Consider the following 19,865-nt stretch of genomic DNA (forward strand, 5'->3'; position numbering starts at 1 on the left):
AGTCTAACCGTTTTAAGATCTCTTGGTCGATAGTGAGAAACCCAGTCTCATGCTGACAAAAAATCCAAAACCCTCTGCAACTGCTCAGCGGTTTCTGATAAATGACCTCCTAACCACTGAAACAAACATCTGGACTGTAGATCAGCTCTACTTCTGTTATTAACTGGTGGTGCTATTGACAGAATAAACGAATCGGCCACATCCTGGTTTTGGTTACGATTGTTTTTCTGTTCATGTTTAAATCGCTGCACTTTGTGAAATGTAAATAACAGCTGATTTCAATGACTACTGTGACTATAAATATGCCAATTTTAGTCAAAGCAGTATCATTTACAGATAAATCGAGACAGAGCAAGCGCAAAAGGTCCTTTTATTTTGAAAAGTTCGATTCCGGATGCTCAGGTGTTGACAGTAGGGACGAAAACAGGTGCGTCAAGCCGGGAGATAATTAGCTTGAGAAGCCTGGTAATCTCGAGAACAAGCTGGTGTGTTTCAGTGCAAAAGAGAAGTTACTGTACACCTGATTAATCTCCTCAGTGGAAAGAAAAAATCTGGTTTTAATTCAAGATAAAGTATTAAACCAACTTCAGTGATAATGAGGGGGGATACTACGGTAAGTCTTGGAATTGTTTAAGTTAAATCTTGAATGAATAATGAGGGTTTATGCGGCTGCTCGCGCATTCTAAAAATAAGTTTTGACGTTGTTCTCAGTGAAACACGTGTTCCAGAGTTATTTTTCTACTCTTTTTCTATTGTAATGTTTATTAGGAGAATGGCGTGGAGGGCGACGATCATGGAGAGCGTACAGCAGCGACAGACACTGCATCCGGGGAAAGACGACCTGTGAGTTCTCTAAACTGGTAGAAAAGATGTTGATGGTTATGTTTTAGTGCTGGTTCTATTGGAAGGCTTTGAATTTTCCACTATGCCAGCAAACAATGTAATCAGTGTCTAAATTCCATCCCCTTCGTCCATGTGTTGCATTTTTAACATTTTATCCTCAAACAAGTAAACAAACAAGTCAGCTCAGGACATGTGGGACAGTGTATTTCCCTGTACTCTTGGCATCTACTGTTGGCATATTTTGTCCAAACAAACAGACTGGATAGTCAAACCCAGTATGTCAGCTGTTCTGAATGACTATTCACAGTCTGTCATGTCTGTGACTGATGTTTGTTTTTGTGCAGGTGCACAAGTCTTTTTAGTGTAGTTTCAACCCAACACAGGTCTTACATCTTGACATATTTGCCTATGTGCACTCCACTATTTAGCCATCTTTAACATACAAGTCGAGCACAATGTGTAAAAGCAGCCACAATTTGGTACCTATTTTGTTGACTGAATTTGAACCTAGAAAAAAGTAGTCAACGTAATTTTACTGCAATCCAGAAATGTTCCTTTCATCACAGTATGACTCGAATGATATGGATATTTTTTGCTCAGGTCTTTTAAGCCCACCGGTGACAGTTGATGATTTTCTGTCTCTTTTCTTTCCAGAGCATTGTGACTTTACAAAATATGCTGAAAAAAGTTTCCCAAAGCCCTTTCCATAATCAGTACAAGGTGAGTGGCTGCACACACACTTTCAATACAGGATTATAAATTGTCATATACAGTATATCCGTTACCCAGTAAGACTAAGTGATGTATTGTGCTGTAAAGGAGTTACAATCTTTTCCAGTTCATGCATGAAAAGTGAAAAAAGATACATAAATCAGCTCTTTTACAATAATTTAATGTATTTTTTCTCCACCTCTCTCCTCCTCAGACCCTTTCTTCACCCTCTGATTCTGGTGGATCATCTATGAATGACTCCCAAAACAAACAGGTTAGAGAAACGGATAAAAGCAGCTTTCAGTGCAGGTTGGAGATCTTTGATGAATAGCAAAATGCATCAACTGCGTATTACTGAGTGCATTTTTAAGACACTCCCAGTTATGTTGTGTAAGCTAACCACAAACCCTTTCAAACAGAAAGACTCAAAATGCTCACAGTATGGTTTCAAGAGTCAGGAGTTTTATCAAATTTTAGTTTACATTTCTGACAAGTAACACATGACATTCATATCATACGCAGAATGCTTGAAAACCATCATGCATGACTTCCCACGCTTCACTCCAGAAATATGTTTTTAATGTCACTGAACTTTGGTCGACAGGATGCTGAATTCCTCAGTAATCTCTCCGCTGCTGCTACAGATGTGGCAGGCAATTACCAGCTGCACTCAGGACAGGTGAGGTTCAGCATCTGTAGAGGATATATGAACGACATATGGTACAACTCAAGAGAAATTACAGCAAAGATTTAACTGAAATGCTTCAGATTTGTCACATGAAATGGCCATGGTTGAAACTGCTGCTCAGATTTTGACCAACATAAATATTCCTTGTCCTCAGAATGGCTTGAAGACAGAGTATAATCATCTTCTTCCTTCTGCAGCACAGGTTAAATCCACACCCTTTCTCTTGTTTTGTTCTTTGATCTACAGTACAATGATGCTGAAAGATATCATGAAATCTTGGTAATGTGTAGGCGTGTTTGTGTATGAGTGGATTGCCTAACTAGACTTTGCTATTAATAAGTCAGTTCATCATCAGCATGTGAAAAACTAAAAACAGAATCATCAGCCACATTGGCTGCTAACTGTTGGTTGACATTTTCTCTTAAACTTTAGCCTACAAGTAACTGTAGGTGTAAGTGCTCTGTTGAGGCAAATAAATGAAAATAAAAAGTCATAATCAGGCTCTTTTGTAGCATTCAGACATGAGCCAGTTTTACCATATTGTAATGAAAAATCCTATTTTAAGAGATAAAAATATTTAACATTTGTATACTAGTCATCTTATAAAATTTTTGCTGTGTCATGGTCTAACTCTTTCAGAATGGAGAGCAGGAACCACTCCATTTAAGCTCTCAGGTATGTTTTTTTAGATACCCATTTAAATCATTTTGAGCAATCTGTCAGCAGTCCGAGTGAAATCTAATACCTCTTCCTCTTCTGTCTGTCTTCCCTGTTTTTTGTTAATCAGAATGGAGCCAATGGGAATTTGACCAGAATGAATCCATTTTATGCTTATTATTTGGTACGTACTGTGCAGAGATTTTTGTTTTTAAAACCAGATCACACAGTGAGCAAAATTTCTTTTTTTATTTTTGAGCATGTCCCTAATGACTTTATGTTTTTCCATCAGGAATCGGGCAGCAAAGGTCACACAAAGGAGGATGAAGAGATGGAAACTTCAAAGGAGGCAAACCTCAATACCGTCTTTGTCCCTCCACCTGAATTTCAGAGCTCACCTCTGGATCTTGAGCCCGAAATTAAGACTCGAGAAAATGGAGAGAAGTTTTCTGAACACCAAAAGGACATATTCCTGACCCATACCCAAAACCGTATGCAAGACCTCTTCCATACATCACCACTGGCTCAAGACACATCCACCAATGGTCATTTTCAAGGTGAAACCCTGAACTCACAAGACTTATTTAAACCAACTCCCCCTCCAAAGCCAAACCTCTCCAAAGCTTTGCAGTCAAAAAACTCTGATCTCTTTAAAGGCGAAGTGGAGGATCTTTTCCAAACTCTTAAAGGAAAGGATTTACTCCATACAGAACCTGCTAAGGAGGTGAACCTCTTTGACAGATCTCCCAGTGTTTTTATGGACCCACTCAAACCTCCTTCAAGCAAGGAGGATGATATGCTCCAGTCTTCACAGCCTATGGCAGTGAACCCATTTTATACTGTTTCCACCAATGAAGCAGATTTGTTTCAAACTGCTCCAAGTAAAAGTGGGGAACTCTTCCATGTCAAGGAGAACAAACAAGATTCCTCCACAAAAGAGGACAGCCTTTTTGGCATATCTTCTACAGAAAATCTGGGTGTATTTTCATTCTCATCCACAAATACAGTTGATCCATTCCCAAGCCCGATTGCAAGGGATTTGTTCCAAGATGTCTCCAGTTTGGAAGACCCGTTTGGTACTACTCCCTCAAAAGAATACAACCCTTTCCAAGATGTTTCAAATCAAACCCCAGACATTTTCCAGCCACTTCCCTCAACGACTAACAGCAGGGATATATTTGAGACAACCCCCAGTACTGCCACCAAGGCTGTGTACTCTACGCCTTCACTCAACAGTCCATCAGAAGTGAAGATGAACATGCTATCATCACCAGACCTCTTCAAAGCAACGCCATCAGAATGTCTTCCAGTGAAGTCTTCCAACGAGCCCCATGACATTGTCTTGACAACTCCTCAGGGAACCAAACATGGTATTCTTCAGCCAACCCCCTTCAGTCAGGCCAGTGGTCTGTCTGTGTCGCCCAGCCAATCTCCATCTGAAATGACTCATGTACGTAACAGGTGCTATTCTATATGTAGACTGCCATGAAATCAATTTAAATACTAATACATTGTATTTCAAAGTGTGTGTCCTTGAGAGACCCATAGTACCACAATGGGGGCAGCTAATCGATAAATGGCTTTAAGACTTATTCTGTTTTTTTTTTTATGATAAAACTTGCAGGTGCCAACCTTCAAACGTCCACCAAAGCCACTTCCTCGAAGTAGACCACCAAGGGCATTAAAGCCACCCAGGCCAGAGAAGCCACCCACACCAGAAAAGCCACCCACACCAGCAAAACCTGTATGCAAAGAACAGTTTAAAATAATCTTATTAATAACCTGTTTTTTAAGTCACCAATTTCCTTGCTACTGCAGCTGTTGGGCTGTTACTGACCTTTGTCCCTTTTGCATTGTGTTTAGATTGAACCTGAACCAGTCGTACCAAAAACATCACCAAAACTGGCCTTCAGACCGCTCCCAAAGCCAGTTATTCGCCGCAAACCAAAAACTCCAGTATGTATGCTATTCTGACTTGACCTAATTAGCTACTGTAATTATCGTCTGTAACAATATGTTCAAGGATATTACTATAACTGTCTTAATTAGACATGATTTAAATGACCATGTGTGGAAAGTGTGTGCAGCTATGTTTTATATATCTCTTTTACAGGAAAGTAAACCAGTGAACCCTGAGAACTATGTTGTGTTTGAGGACATCCTGCTTATTGGACAGGTGTGTTCTAATAATGGACAGGTGGGGTGGGGGTTTGAGAATTAACTTTGAAAGATTGAGGCACCATGTGGATATGCTGGATAAACTGAACAACATAAGGACAGTTTTGCTATCAGATCTTTACTAGTGGAGCTAAAAATGTAAAGTTTGGCTTCAGGTTGATGGATATGCAATGGTGTAGGGGTCTTTAAAACCAAATGGCTTTATCCCTTTGCAAGCAGTAATGTGCTCAGTAAATGTCAGTTTGTCAATTAGACACTGAGATACTGACAACTGACCAGAGGATGTCAAGAGACAAAGAGGGACAGTACAAAGTCAGAGTTTTCCTCTAATGCCACCATTAAGCCAAAGTTACCTCTTACACTGTGTAAAAATCTGAGTGAAAAATGGCAAACAAGGAAAAAGGTTTGGATGGATGAATGGATGGACATACTGATTAACTGACCGCCAGCACCCATAGGTCCTTCTGCTATTAAGGCAAAAATACAGATATTGTGTATTGGATTATTATGAGAAGATGAAGTACAACTGTCTGTGTTAAGTTTTGTTTTATGAAAATCTCCTAACAGGAAAGGTGTGTGGAAGATTGGCCTGATGACAGTCCTGAGCTTGACCCTGACTTCAAACCAGTAAGGAAACATTTTAAACATTTAACTAGCATCCTTTACTTTCTCACCAATAGGGTGGTGTACTACCTGAAACTCTCAGCAATGTTCTTTATGCAAAATGCATAAAGAACATGCAAATGTTCTTTTCAGCTGATGAATTATTATTTTTTTCTTAAAGTCTGGAAAATTTAGACTACGGCGAGAGTCACTGAAGGTAAGAGAAGGTTCATTCCCCTAGTGAGTATTTTTTGTTTTCAAGTAGAGAAAAGAAACTAAAAAAGCTGAAACTTATCTTAGGTGAGGACGGACTCTGATGGAGGAAGTGGTGAGGATCAGGATGGCTCTGGAAGTCAGATAAAGGTACCATCTGGCAGTCCTACTCATTAGCCACTATTAAACATTCTGTAGCTGCTATTAATATGTTTTTCTGGGATATAATTTGACACTTTGTGCAAACATTTATTACAGAAAAAGGACAAGAAATTCAGAATGTCCCTACTCTCCAGACGAGGCTCAAAGGTAAACCAAGTAATGCACAATAACAGCTTCTCTGCTTTCTTTGTATTTGTCAGTACAATGCTGTTGATTTTTACTTTGCAGGATAAGTTTCCTGATGATACAAAGGAGGGGAAGAGCAGGACACTACCCCTCTCTCGTAAATCTTCAAAGGTAACAATCAGGGTGTCTGGAATCGGGCATAAATTGTTTAAGTATGCATCATTAAACCTGGCGTTAACCTGTCCCTACATATGTTTATCTGTGATTAGAAGATTAACACATTCATCTGAGGGTCTTAGATGATTTTTGGTTGTTTTTAATAGTGGGCTCTGATTCAGTGCCAAGGAAGTGCAGTTAAAGGAAAGACACAAACAAATAAAAGCAACTTAAACTTGTCTTAAAAATGTAATCGTCATGAGTGAGAAACTTTGGACTTTCTATAAAACATGGAGGATGAACTTGTTGCCATGGATTACAAATTATGTGAAACCAATTGAACACTTGATCCAGGAGTAAAATCTGCTCAGATAAAATTTACAAAAGTTATTGTTGTATTATATCTGAACACACAAGTGGCTCAGTTTAAAAGTGAGTGATTCTGTTTCTCAGGATTATTTTTCAGAAATGCACATGGCCTGCAGGAGAGAATGAAGAGAATTGGATGGACTACAAAGTAAGAAACAGTCTTGTTTCTGTATTCATGAACAGGATTAGTGAACCTGTAGTGGTTTCATATTGTCTTCTTTCTTCACCAGAAGAAACCTTTGAAGACCAAAGTGAACCAGTTGCTTAGAAGGGCATCTACTTCTTCCTCCATACTAGAGGAAAAGCACAGAGATTTAGAATCAAAGGCAAGTTATCTGAGGTACAAGCATGTAAGACTTTCCCAAAAGTCTTCTGTTTAATCTGCCAGCAATCAATATAGCAGTTCTGGTAACTATTTCTCTGTAATTCCACAACAGGATGATGCCATAAGTAAGAAAGGCAATGGCAAGAAAGACTCCATACGACGATGGTCAGAGGTAAAGTGCATTTTGCTAACTGTTTATCAGACTAATTGAAGGGGATGAGAAAAAGATTATCTTGACCATTAGCAGTTCAAATTGTCCCCGGAGCATTTTTGTTTTTTCAAGAATTTTCAAGAACCGAGAAAATGCAAAAAGCACATTCGACACTTTAAAAGGAGTATAGATTATTTCTATTTATGGTCCCGGGCAGAAGTTATTTATGCTCTTTGCCTTTTCCTGAAACAGTTTACATTGAACAGTTTTAATGCAGCGTCTTTTTTCATCAGGGGACAGTTTTGGATAAGAGCACCAGTGAAGAGGAGGATGGAGGGGAGGCTCAGCGCGAAGAGGTTGACAGTCATGGATTTGTATGCTTATGTTAATTTTGTTAAATAACCAAGCCAGCAGCTTAAGGTGGTGTCATGATTGACAGCATGACAGTTCAGCCTAAAGAAGTTGTGGAATGGAGCTGCTTATTTCAAATACTCTCAATTAGGAGTGACATTTAAAGGAAGTACTCAAGCAAGTATTTGAGCAATCAATTTTTTTTGTCTTTTTAGAAGAGAAAAAAGAGGATGAAAATCAAGTTTGTGCCGCACAGAGGATTTGCCATCACTGTAGAAAAGGTATGACACATACTGTAGTGTTTCTATTTCACATTTCATTTTATGAAAATCATCATGTAAGTATGTCACTTTAAAAACCTTTTCTCTCCAGAATGACGATGAACTGAAGGGAGCACATGGATATACACCTCGTAAAGGCTCAAAGGTATGACTGTACATTTGAATGGAGTGGGTTTGTACAGTATGTGCATGCTGAGCTTGTATGTTGTAGTTACGGTATGTCTGTGCAGTGTAACATGTCTGGAATGTTTTTTTCCCCCTTAGGAGAAATCGCAAGATGAAGTTTCTGGTGCACATGGCTACACACCTCGTAAAAAGTCACAGGTAACAGTGATAAGATGCTCAGTAATTCATTCCCTCACTGTGTAATGTGATTGGTCTGTTTGTGGAGTGTCTATATATTTTTCCAGTTATGTGTTGCAGTTTTAGAATGACTTTAATTCTAAGTCACTGACTTGCATATGTCTTTCTGAAACAACTCGTTTCTACATGTGAGTTAAATGTAATACTGTCTTCACTCATAGGATGATGCTTTTGAGGATGTAGAAGAGATCAAAGGCCACAGTCTTCAGGTACTGTGTTTCTTTGTTAGATGTTTTGAAACACCAAACTATAATTACTTATCAATGCTGCAGGGTTTTCCCTGCACCTGTAAAATTTTACTTACCAATGTTCTTTACTTGCTTATCAAGAATAACAGTTGTTTTGAACATGTTGCTCAGGCTGCTTTCATGGATGACAGGCCCTCACAAAAAACGCACCACTTTTCTCCTGGACTAAATGGAGATGAAGATGCTTATGGAATGGAAGACTGCAAATCTGTAACTTTCTTTTCTCTTAGTTCTCAGTTTTTCACTGAACATTTTTGGTGCTTTTTTTTCCACTTAATGAGCTTTTTTTTTTCGTTTGTCAACAGAAGAAACCACCAAAGATGAAATTGCTGCGTGTGGGTCGTCGAAGCTCTAAGGTAAAAGTGAGATTTCTAGTAGTGTAGTGGGAAATGGTAGATGCTTTTGCTGAATTTGTTTTTTTTTTTCACTTATTTGTCTCAATGTTGTTGTAAATTAGGAGGACATGCTGGATGACACCAATCCTCAGAGAAAGAAGAGCAGCTTCTCAGCTGAGGAGTTAGATGATGAAGAACTTACTGGGATAGAAGACCTCAAACAGGTATTTTATAACTAAAACCACTGTTTATAAGATTTTTATTACTTTTACTTTCTAATGATACTAATGACAACATGTTTGGTTTCTTTTAGCAGAAAAAACATAAAGGTCCTAATCCCGTTCCACGCAAATTTAAGGCACCCTACAATACAGCTGGACAGAGTGAACCAATCGGATTCAGCCACCACACACCTCAGCAGGCATCCAGTGTATGTTTAATGTTGGTCTTATGGGGTAACTGGAATTTTTGATTTTTGGGGCTTGTTTTCTGTAGTTTTGAGTGTTAATGATTCATATGGAAAAAAAATCTTTGCAGTGTGGTGTGATTTTGCTGTTATTGCTGGCAGAGCTTTAAAAGCAAGAGAATGACATGCTCACTTTTCATTGTTTTGTTTTTTTTGTCTTGCCAGAGCAAAGCCATGAATCTAGAGTGTGAAGACCCACCAGGAGCTACATCAAGTAACTACCTGTCAGAGGCTGCACAGGTCAGTTCATACCTTCTAAATTGGAAAATACTACAAGATATCTAAATGACCGGTCAACATGTAGCTTTATGTAGCCAAACCTTGACATCACACTAGGATTCTTTAAACAGTGATTTCTATCAAAATGGCATGTCTTTAATCCTTAGATAAACATCTTAATCTTTGGCTTAAACTAGTTTGCATTTATGTCCTAATCAATGACCCAGTTTTCAGTATCTGTCTGAGCCCCAGCTTGACTTCCTTCACCTGAATCATCATGTGACTTTAACTTGTGATGTAGCAACGCACCATCTAAGCTGATAGACTCGACTCTGTTGACTCTAATAAAATATTTTGTTTTGTCCTCAAATTTTCCAGAGAGAAAGCCTTGAATAGCTTTATGCATTTGTTTACTGCCTGTCTGTCCAGCACTGAAGTATGTGTATATGTTAAACTTCTTGAGATAATGTTAAGCTTGATGTGCCATTTTTGTACCTAAAGACAGTGTCCTAAAGCATTTACATGAACCTGAGAAAACAAAGTGAAAACCTATTTTAATCTTGTACACAGACAAGTTGATAAGAAGCTTAATAACCATATCACTATTGTAGTATCTGAAAAAGCCTCGCTGAGAGTCAGTATTAATTAGGATTAAGTAGGTATACTCCTTTGTCTGAACAATTCATGTGCACATTAGGTCCTTCTTCCATTATTTGCACAGTGCGCACTTTGTCAATTTCAACTGGCGATTGAGAAAGGATTATGAAATGTTGCTGTTTTCCACTGTTGCTTTAGTTATCTTCATCTCTCTGTATCCTGATGGGACACATTCCTTTGACATGTGACTGGGCTGGTTTGGCAACTTTGAGTACATACTAGGAGTCACACCAAGTAGACTGTGAAAAAAGCTTGATACATACAGAAGCCTTAATTAAACTAATGCCAGGTTTTGATGATTGATCTGTGTTAATATAGTAAAATATGTAGCAAAGACCTACTGATGTATTCACTGGCTTGTTGTTGTTACATCCACCCTTCCCCTCACCCCTCATTCAGGCGGAGTGGCTGGCTGCTCAGAAGGACGAGCGTGCCATGGCTGGTTTGGAGGATGACGATGCAGAAGGGGTCAGTGCCTTTTAACAAAAGATAGACTCAAATATTACTCTTCATCACCTGGCATTTCCTATGTATGCAAGCAGATATTGTTTCCCTTCTCCAGTATTGTGGTGCTCAAGCATGAACCATCATGTTTTTGTTTGTTGTTTTGGTCACAGGACACTGACAGTTTAATGGAATGGTGGTACACTGTGGAACGTGAGTCCTCATCTTATTTTAAATAACAGATTCAAACACCGGAAACTGAACAATGACAACAAACACTTGAATGCCTTTTTTTAACATCATCAACACCTGTTGCTTGATTGCATTTCAGAATGGGACGAGGTGCCATCAGATGATGAGAACATAGTCATAAAAGAGGATGACTCCAAGTACGTCTGTTTTTATATGAATTTAGGGGCAGTTGACAGGCACTGTTGTGATTTATTTAATACTAAACATCTTTCAGTGTGAGGTGGAGAGATTTATTCTGGTTTTCCAATACCAGCAGGTATGGTGTTCTCAACTGGAGCACTGATTGCAAGGGAAAGTTGTGCTAATTGTTCACATTACCGTGTGCAGGTTGTCCGTCCCTGCAGTTCATTCTTGGTGAACACATTATCTCAGGAACAGCTTGAGAAAACGTCCTCAAATTTAGTACAAACGTTCACTCGGACTCTGAAATAATTTTAGTTGTCAAAGGTTTTACAGTGGCTCTGCTTTGTTCAGATATCAACACTTATAGGCCATTAACCAAAAGGAACATAGGATTATAAATGGACTATAATGGCCATTTTTTTTAGTTAGTTTATTCAAAATCAGTGTCTGTGAATTGAACCTGGAATGGTGATGATTTCTTTGGTGAAAGGGACATTTGGTTTGGAGAATCACGTGTTAGCATAACCTTGCTTTGGCTCACATGTAAATCCCAGGTCATTCACCATCTTGGCGGACAAGGTTCACCGCGGCCTGCGTGTCTTCAACAAGATCTTCATGGAGCGAGCAGAGGTCCTCTGGCAGTCCATCATCATGCTCCACGCCATCGCTGATGACATCAGCGAGTTCCACCACAAGGCCAAGATCGCCGGCATCACTGGTGGCACCACCACAGCTGTGGGTGGTGTGACAGCCATTGCTGGTCTGGCTCTAGCACCCTTCACCTTTGGTGCTTCTCTGGTAATCACAGCTGTTGGTGTGGGCGTGGCAACTGCTGGCGGAATCACCTCAGCCTCAGCTGCGATTTCGGATAACGTTAACAACATGCATGACCGGAAGAAGGTAAGTTTACATTGTCTCCTGTTGAGTACAAAAAAAACTTGATTGGCTGCAATCCTGTCCCATCACGAGTCAACCATTGACTTTACTGATTTAAGAGTTTAACGAGACTGTGATCTTTCCCTGTCTGTCTCTCCCTAGGTGGAGACAGTACTGCAGGAGTATGAGGGTCATCTGCTGGACATTGGAAAGATCCTCCACTTTGTCAATCAGGGCTTGTACAAACTTCGCGGCCATCCTTTCCTCAGGTCTGGCACCCAACACTATGCGGAGGACTGGGAGATCCGCAGGGCAGTCCAGATGATCAGCTTAGTGGACTCACCCGTGATGCGAGCAACAGAGATAACAGATGGGGCTGTAGCTTCTCTCCAAGGACTCTTCAAAGGCATGGACAAGTACTTTATCAAGGATTCTCGGGAGCTAAAGAAAAGCTGCAAGAAAGAAATGGTGGGTCAAATAAAGGAGGTGGCAAATGTGCTGAATGACAGCATAGTGGAGCTCAACACCATCAGAGAGGAGCTACAGGATGCGACAGGAAACATGTGAGCAACATCCTGCATGACACCACTAGCTATTTCTCAAAGATCACCAACACCCCCTCCTGGCTAAATAGAGGAACTGTCGGTTTAAAGGAATTCACATGCCCTGTAGTATGTAAGTGTCGTTTTTGTGATTTTGGCAGTAAAACAGGAACAGGGAACAGGGAAAGCTTTATTTGTGCACTGTATTCTTCTGTGGTTAAAGATTGTCTTATACTCTGTGAGGTGTATTAGAATATATCATTATGGTCACAGACGGGTAAAGTTTGAAATTACTTTGAGTTTAATTTGTCCACTTATTGTATGCACATGAAGAGCACATATTATAAACCTGGGCAATACCACAAATTTGTGATTGAGCTTCTCAACACTTCACTGACACAAAAATGTATGTAAATTTACAAAAGTAGTATTTCTTGTAGGGCTAATGTATTAAGTTATATCATAATATCAGTGGCTGTTAGCCAATATATGGATTGAACAAAATACTATCGGTGAATTTAAGTTACTGTAGTTGGTTCTCGACAGGACTGTGTTTCTTAAATAGTAAATTTTTGCTCACATCATCTAACAAGGACATGACAAATTAATGTTACACCACTTTAATTTTAAAAAAAAAACACCTTTAAGTTGCAAATCTGGTAAAGTATTTACCTATTTAAAGTGATAGTCATACTGTAAAATTATTGCACAAAAAGTAAGTTGGCCATGTAAGTGGTTGTGCATATATGTAGATACTGTTATAATATGCCTGTCTGAATTATTTAAACCTATGTGAACCCATAATATCTATTTAGCTGTCAAAAAGCCTGACTATTTGTATGTTGATATGTTGTGCATACTGAAAGATTCCTGTCACTGTATGTTTTGATTTTCAAATTTTCGACCACTTGTGATCTTACTGGATCATGCTCCTGCTTTTATTTCGTGTCAATGCATTTTCCTGCTGTATTTTAATTTGAGATTAAATTCATTTTCAGTTGCTCTTACCAGCTGCAGTAAATGTTGACATCCAGGACCAAAGGCTCATTAGTATTAAGACGCCTGCTTAGTACTGTGTAGATTGGGGCAAGATCCAGGCACTCAGAGGTGTTTTACAGGGAGCCGAACTACAGGCAGGGGTCTGCTTTTCTCCTGGCAGGTGTGCTCTGCCAAACTCCATTTGAAAAATAGCGATTTTTAACCTGATACTGTTTTATTCAGTGTTTTTACTAATGTTAGTCATTAATAAAGTTTATTTTGGAGTAAAGCAGATCCTACCTATAATTTATGGAGTTACTTTCCTATGTTTATTCAAGAGCGTGGGCTTTCAGTTTGAGAGCATTATTTCTTTACTTCATGTTCTGTTTTTCTAATGTTTTGTAATCTCCTCCTCTCAAAAAAATCACTGCTCGGATTCAGATTTGCTCCGCTCCTGCTCAAAAACTGTCTGCCTGCACTCAAATGTCTCCTTGTGCTCAGGCTATCTCTGCACGTCTCGACGTCTTTCGTCATCGACTGCGACGTGTGCTGTTATTGGTCATGGTATTCTGGGAGGAGCGAAGGGAGGCGGAGAAACAAGTCGGGAAAACAGATTTAAACCAAACTTGAAACGTTGCTTCTGTTTGTCAGTACTGAGAGAAAACGTCGTTATCGAGGAGGTATGGACGCTAAATCAAACTCTGGAGCTGCTTCTTTGCCGTTATTAAAGAGGTATGGACGCTAAAACAAACTCTGCAGCTGCTTTTTGTCGTTAATAAAGAGCTATGGATGCTAAAACAAACCCTGAAGCTGCTTTTTTGTCGAACACGAGTGAGACTGGATGCGGAACACACGTGGCGTGAAGGTAAGTCAAACAGTTAGCGGCTAGCGTTAGCATTGTGTGTAGTGTGTTAGCATTAGTAATGTATCTTATAATTTCATTTTCAGTCGTTTATATAGCGTGGGTAAGAGCATGTTGTGTTTCTGTGGCTGGTGTGTCCATGACATGAGTTGTGGACACCTAACGTGGATAACTTTTGGTAATATGTGTAAATCTGTTGTATTTGTTTTCACTTTACCTCACACCTGGGTGTTAGCGTTAGCACTAGCGCCGAGCGTTAGCATTAGCTCTATCCTTCAATTATGTTTTGGGGGCTTTTATTCCTTTTTGTCATCGTTTTTATTTGCGTGGGTTAAAGTGTGTTTGTATTTCTGTGACCAAAGCATGCCTGGCATGAGTTGTGGAGGGTGGTAACTGTTTGGTAGTCTGTCTGCTGGTCATATTAAGTCAGTTTTTGGTGGATTATCATGTTGATGTGATCATTTTGTCTCTATTTGTGGTGGTATTGCATCGTATTGTGTCTCTAGCTGACTGTTTTACATCTACTTATGGTCATCTTTTTTGTGGTTGTTTTGCATCATGTTGTGTCTTTGTAGTTTTGTGACTATTGCAGGTCAGCTTAATGTTTTTGCATCTTTTGTCATTTTGTGTGTCTTTGTATCTTTTTGATAGTAATCTGTCCATATCTATCCATTGATCCCCTGTTGTGCATTGATTATTACTGATTACAAATTTGTTTGTTTGTTTCTTGAGCTCAGTTTTGTGTTAAATACAAGATTGAAAAACTAGATTTTAACTCTGCTCCTCCACAAGTTTTAAGCCTCAAGAGTAGGTCACAATGTATGAGCTGAGGTTACTGTTACAAATTATTATAAAGGCTATTTTTTTTAAATTGCTTTTCTCTCTACGTTTAAGTTTTGGAGGTCAACTATTCTTTATTAATGAGGTTATTTGATTTTCATGTGTTTTCCAGGTTTACTCATTCAGCTGCTGCAGCCTGGACAGAAACACCAGCTCTCACCTCACAAACCAAACAGGTATGTGTCCTAAAGATTCATCCAGTCTGGGAAAAAAAAATGTGTTGATGAGTTGAATTATTAATGTCAGTAACAGTGCTATTGTTTAAATCCTTGGTATTTAATGAGTGTAGTATTTAAAATAATAATAATTGATTAATCGTGTATCAATTGTCAGAAAATAGTACTAGTTAATTATAATTTTTAAAAACTGTCCATTCATTTTCTGCCTATGGAAATTTAAGATAATAATTTTAGTTAATTTTTCCCAAATATTTATTATTATGGATTCCTTAAGATGTGATGCTTTCTTGTCAAATGTGACAGTTAACTGCTGGCTGTAATGTTGAATATTTATGTGTATTTTGGGGTTAAACTGTTTTTATTTTCTGTTTTCTTTTTATTTCCTCCAGGTATCACTACTTTGTCCATGATCACAGGGTGTCTTTGCACAAAGAAGCTCTTGGAGACCAGGACTGAGGCCTCCAGGTAATTCACAGCTTTACATAAACTGTTCGACACAGAGAGGAAGCAATCATGGGTGGACTACGATGTCTACTCTTTCTCTCTGATTCCCTCCCCCCTTCCCTCTCTCTCTTTCTCCCTCTTTGTCTCATTCTCTCTTTCTCCCTCTGTCTCTCTCTCTCTCTGTTTTTCTCATTAGTACAGTAAATCATAAAAATGGGAAGAACTAATTAAGTTCAGTGCCACACTATAAACACTGTCATCTTTGCTTCATTTTGGCATCCACTGCTGTTGTGTGAATATCAGGAGCTGGTGGAGTTAGTTCTCCAGTCAGAACAAATTTAACTCTTGGACTAGTTCTGATTAGTCCAGAACCAGTTAGTCCACACTCTGGTTTCTTTGTAGATTTAGTGTCTTTTATTTCTCTGTCTTTTGACAGTTCAACACCCAGAAACTGTACTTTTAATTTAATGTGTTAAAAGTCACATCTTTTTATAAATGTTTCCTGTTTCTCCACAGGATTCACACTTCAGCCATTAAATCACTGAGATGAGAGATGTGAAGACATTAGTAGAAGGTCAGTGTTATTTTATTCTTTTCAGTCTGACTCTGTCATTATCTCAGCTGCTGTTTGACACTTTAAAACCTCTTGTCTGGAACAAATAGCAACAAATTACAGCTGCTGTAACTTCTCAGTTTTAATTAGTATTTATTAGCATTTTTCAACAATGTAGCTGCAAAAAACAAGTCTAAAGAATATGTATAACAAAAAATGTACATATAAAACAGAAAATATAAAACCTTAGTTTAGAATAGAAACCATTTTAATAAATAGGTTTTTAAAGAAGTATAAAACTTTTAATAAATAAATTGAAAAACCATTAAATATTAATTGTAAAACCTTCAAAAATCTCGTCTAAAAATGAAATTTTAAAAATTTGAATGTAAAACCTTTAAAAAAAATGTGTAAAAATAAACATAAAACATTAAAAAAAAACATTTAAAACCTTAAATGAGCCTAATGAGTAAATATAAAATCAAATCATCAAAAATAAATTTCAAACCTTAAAGGAATAGACCTAAAAATAAGGATAAAACATTTTAAAAACCTTATAAAACAGGTTTGATAAATAAGGTTAAATCCTTTAAATATTCAACCTTTAGAAATATCTATATTTAAGACCTTTAAAAATAGGTCTAAGAATTAAGCATGAAACCTTTAAAAATGAATTAAAACCCTTAAAGAATATGTCTGAATAATGAGTGAGTAAAGAGTTTCAATCTCAATTTTATTTGTATAGTGCAGAATCACAACAAAAGTAATCTCGAGGCACTTTTCATATAGAGCAGGTCTAGACCATAAATATAACACCTTAAAGAATATATTTTCAAAATGTTTAAAAATTAGTGTAAAAAATTGAGAATCATGATATTTTTCTTAAAATAAAAGTGATTTTGTCTAACATCAGTTTCAAAGGGAAAAATGCAAATGAAAAGTTTAGGAAGACACTTTCAATGATTTTAATCCAGACATTTAACAAATCACAGCAAAGATAATGACCGACATTTGACCACAAGGAAACACTTGTTGGAGCTCATTAGGGTTAATATAGTTATGAGTACATTTTCCAAAGATGACCGTGTCTCCTAAGCATTTTTGTGATAAGTTGACTGCTTGCAATACAATTATTAAATATTTGTATCATAAGCAGTTTTATGTTCTCACAGGTGTTCAATAAAAACATATTGGTCTTTAGAAAATACGCCCATGACTACATTGCAGATGGAAGAGAAAAACAGTGTTTTCACTTAAACAACAGTTAACCAGCACTGTTTACAGTAGCTAGATGGTGTAGGTCATTTATCTATATATAACAACTTTGTAACACTTGTTTTCTTTCTTTCACTTCAGGTCTGCAGCTGCTGTCGTCTTCTGCAGAGACAAGAACACATGTTAATCACAGTAATGGATCAATAGATCTATTTGTCAATTTAAACTGTTTTGCTGCACAGTACTTAAGGTAAATGAAAATTCAATTTTTTGATGCTCCTCTATGCTATGACATTTCTTTCACATTTTTTGACGCCTATGACACTTTTAAATGATATTTATGCCTGTTTTTGATGCTCTATGACATCTTTTGCCCATTTTTTATGTCTTACTATACTATGACATTTGTTAACTGTTTTTGATGCCTTACTATATTATGGTATGCGGCTAAAGACAAAGAAACTATCTTAAAGCAGCCATCTTACCTGTGTTTTCCATAGACTTACACATACGTTCACACACTCATTCACAGGGTTTGTGGGTGAGGCTAGATTTTGTTTGACATTTCATGTTCGTATTTTGTGATTTCAGACTTCATATCAGTACTAAAATCCTATATATTACTGTGTACATAGTCCTGTTTATATTGCTCATCTTGTTTATAATTTGTATATATTGTTATACAGTATTTTATATTTTATCTTGTTTATATCATGCCTTTATCTATTTTGCCCAGCTGTGAGCTCTATCTTCCTCAAATAAATACTTCTGAACACTGAATATTTTGCCTGTCTATTGTATGAAAGTGAGTATTTTTAGTCAGAGGTCACTTGTAGCCAGAGGTTAGACTTAGGGTTACAGTTTTTTAGCCACTTGTAGCCAGAGGTTAAGGTTGGGTTGGGGTTACGGTTATGGATTTTAGCTACTTGTAACCAGAGGTTAGGGTTAGGGTTACTGCTTTTAGCCACTCGTAGCCAGAGGTTAGGGTTACGGTGACGGATTTTAACTACTTGCAGCCAGAGGTTAGGGTTAGGGTTACGGATTTTAGCTACTTGCAGCCAGAGGTTAGGGTTAGGGTTACTGCTTTTAGCCACTCGTAGCCAGAGGTTAGGGTTACGGTGACGGATTTTAACTACTTGCAGCCAGAGGTTAGGGTTAGGGTTACGGATTTTAACTACTTGCAGCCAGAGGTTAGGGTTAGGGTTGGGGTTACAGTTACAGATTTTAGCTACTTGCAGCCAGAGGTTAGGGTTAGGGTTACTGCTTTTAGCCACTCGTAGCCAGAGGTTAGGGTTACGGTGACGGATTTTAACTACTTGCATCCAGAGGTTAGGGTTAGGGTTACGGATTTTAGCTACTTGCAGCCAGAGGTTAGGGTTAGGGTTACGGATTTTAGCTACTTGCAGCCAGAGGTTAGGGTTAGGGTTACTGCTTTTAGCCACTCGTAGCCAGAGGTTAGGGTTGGGATTACAGTTACGGATTTTAGCTACGTGCAACTAGAGGTTAGGGTTAGGGTTACGGCTTTTAGCCACTTGTAGCCAGAGGTTAGGGTTAGGGTAGGTTTTAATTGTAAGCTGCGAATTGGCATTTCTGCATTACAAAATAGTTTTTTTGAAATTAATTTGAAAATAGAGGAACTCAACTCAAAAGTTAAGATACAAAACTTTATTGATTCTGTTATAGACAACATTTAACAAACCACACCAAAGATAAAGACAGATGTTTGATCACTTGAAGACACTTTCTTTTATGCTCTCATTGCACATTTAATGTAGTGACAAGCGCATATGAAGATATGCTTATGAAAGTCTTAAACATCAAAAAATATCTTAAAGAACCGTTTTTGACCGTTTTTGACGCCTTACTATGCTATGACATTTTTGGACCAATTTTCATGTTTTACCATACTATGACATTTTTTGACTGTTTTTGATGCCTTACTATACTATGACATTTTTTCATGATTTTTGATGACATACTATACTATGACTTTTTTTACTATGACTTTTTTTCATGTTTGTTGAGGTCATACTATACTATGACTTTTTTTGACCATTTTTGATGCCATACTATACTATGACTTTTTTTGACCATTTTTGATGCCATACCATACAATGACTTTTTTTCATGATTTTTTTTTTTTTTTTTTTTTTTTTTTTTTTGATATATACTATGACTTTTTTTCATGATTTTTGACAACATACTATACTATGACTTTTTTTCATGATTTTTGACGACATACTATACTATGACTTTTTTTGACCATTTTTGATGCCATACTATACTATGACTTTTTTTCATGATTTTTGATGACATACTATACTATGACTTTTTTTCATGTTTGTTGAGGTCATACTATACTATGACTTTTTTTGACCATTTTTTGATGCCATACTATACTATGACTTTTTTTTCATGTTTTTGACATCATACTATACTATGACTTTTTTTCATG

General features: G+C 37.7%; 1 protein-coding gene across 6 annotated transcripts; it reads left to right on the forward strand.

Moving 5' to 3' along the window:
• The first annotated feature begins 413 nt into the window (after positions 1-413).
• LOC108890856 (uncharacterized) lies at positions 414-13,606 on the forward strand. 6 transcript variants are annotated; one of them, XM_018687890.2, is made up of 22 exons: positions 5,865-5,897; positions 5,981-6,043; positions 6,152-6,202; positions 6,284-6,352; positions 6,791-6,854; positions 6,937-7,032; positions 7,144-7,203; positions 7,476-7,538; positions 7,749-7,814; positions 7,906-7,959; positions 8,079-8,138; positions 8,339-8,386; positions 8,537-8,635; positions 8,731-8,781; positions 8,883-8,984; positions 9,074-9,190; positions 9,392-9,466; positions 10,502-10,570; positions 10,720-10,759; positions 10,878-10,935; positions 11,476-11,821; positions 11,960-13,606. In XM_018687890.2, exons 4-22 carry the CDS (start codon positions 6,297-6,299, stop codon positions 12,362-12,364), a joined length of 1,929 nt encoding a protein of 642 aa, XP_018543406.1. In that variant the 5' UTR covers positions 5,865-5,897; positions 5,981-6,043; positions 6,152-6,202; positions 6,284-6,296; the 3' UTR covers positions 12,365-13,606. The 6 variants fall into 6 exon arrangements, 3 of the variants coding, with proteins under 3 accessions (XP_018543406.1, XP_018543408.1, XP_018543409.1); XM_018687892.2 differs by having other exon boundaries at positions 9,077-9,190; XM_018687893.2 differs by having other exon boundaries at positions 6,940-7,032.
• The last annotated feature ends 6,259 nt before the right edge of the window (positions 13,607-19,865 follow it).

Source organism: Lates calcarifer, linkage group LG14 (assembly GCF_001640805.2).
Source record: "Lates calcarifer isolate ASB-BC8 linkage group LG14, TLL_Latcal_v3, whole genome shotgun sequence".
NCBI classification, from domain to species: Eukaryota; Metazoa; Chordata; class Actinopteri; family Centropomidae; genus Lates; species Lates calcarifer.

Coding starts and splice junctions, on each gene's coding strand:
- LOC108890856 (XM_018687890.2), top strand. CDS start 6,297: ATGATACAAAGGAGGGGAAGAGCAGGACACTACCCCTCTCTCGTAAAT. Junction 7,960..8,078: donor CACCTCGTAAAGGCTCAAAG/GTATGACTGTAC, acceptor TTTCCCCCTTAG/GAGAAATCGCAAGATGAAGT. Junction 8,387..8,536: donor TCAAAGGCCACAGTCTTCAG/GTACTGTGTTTC, acceptor CATGTTGCTCAG/GCTGCTTTCATGGATGACAG.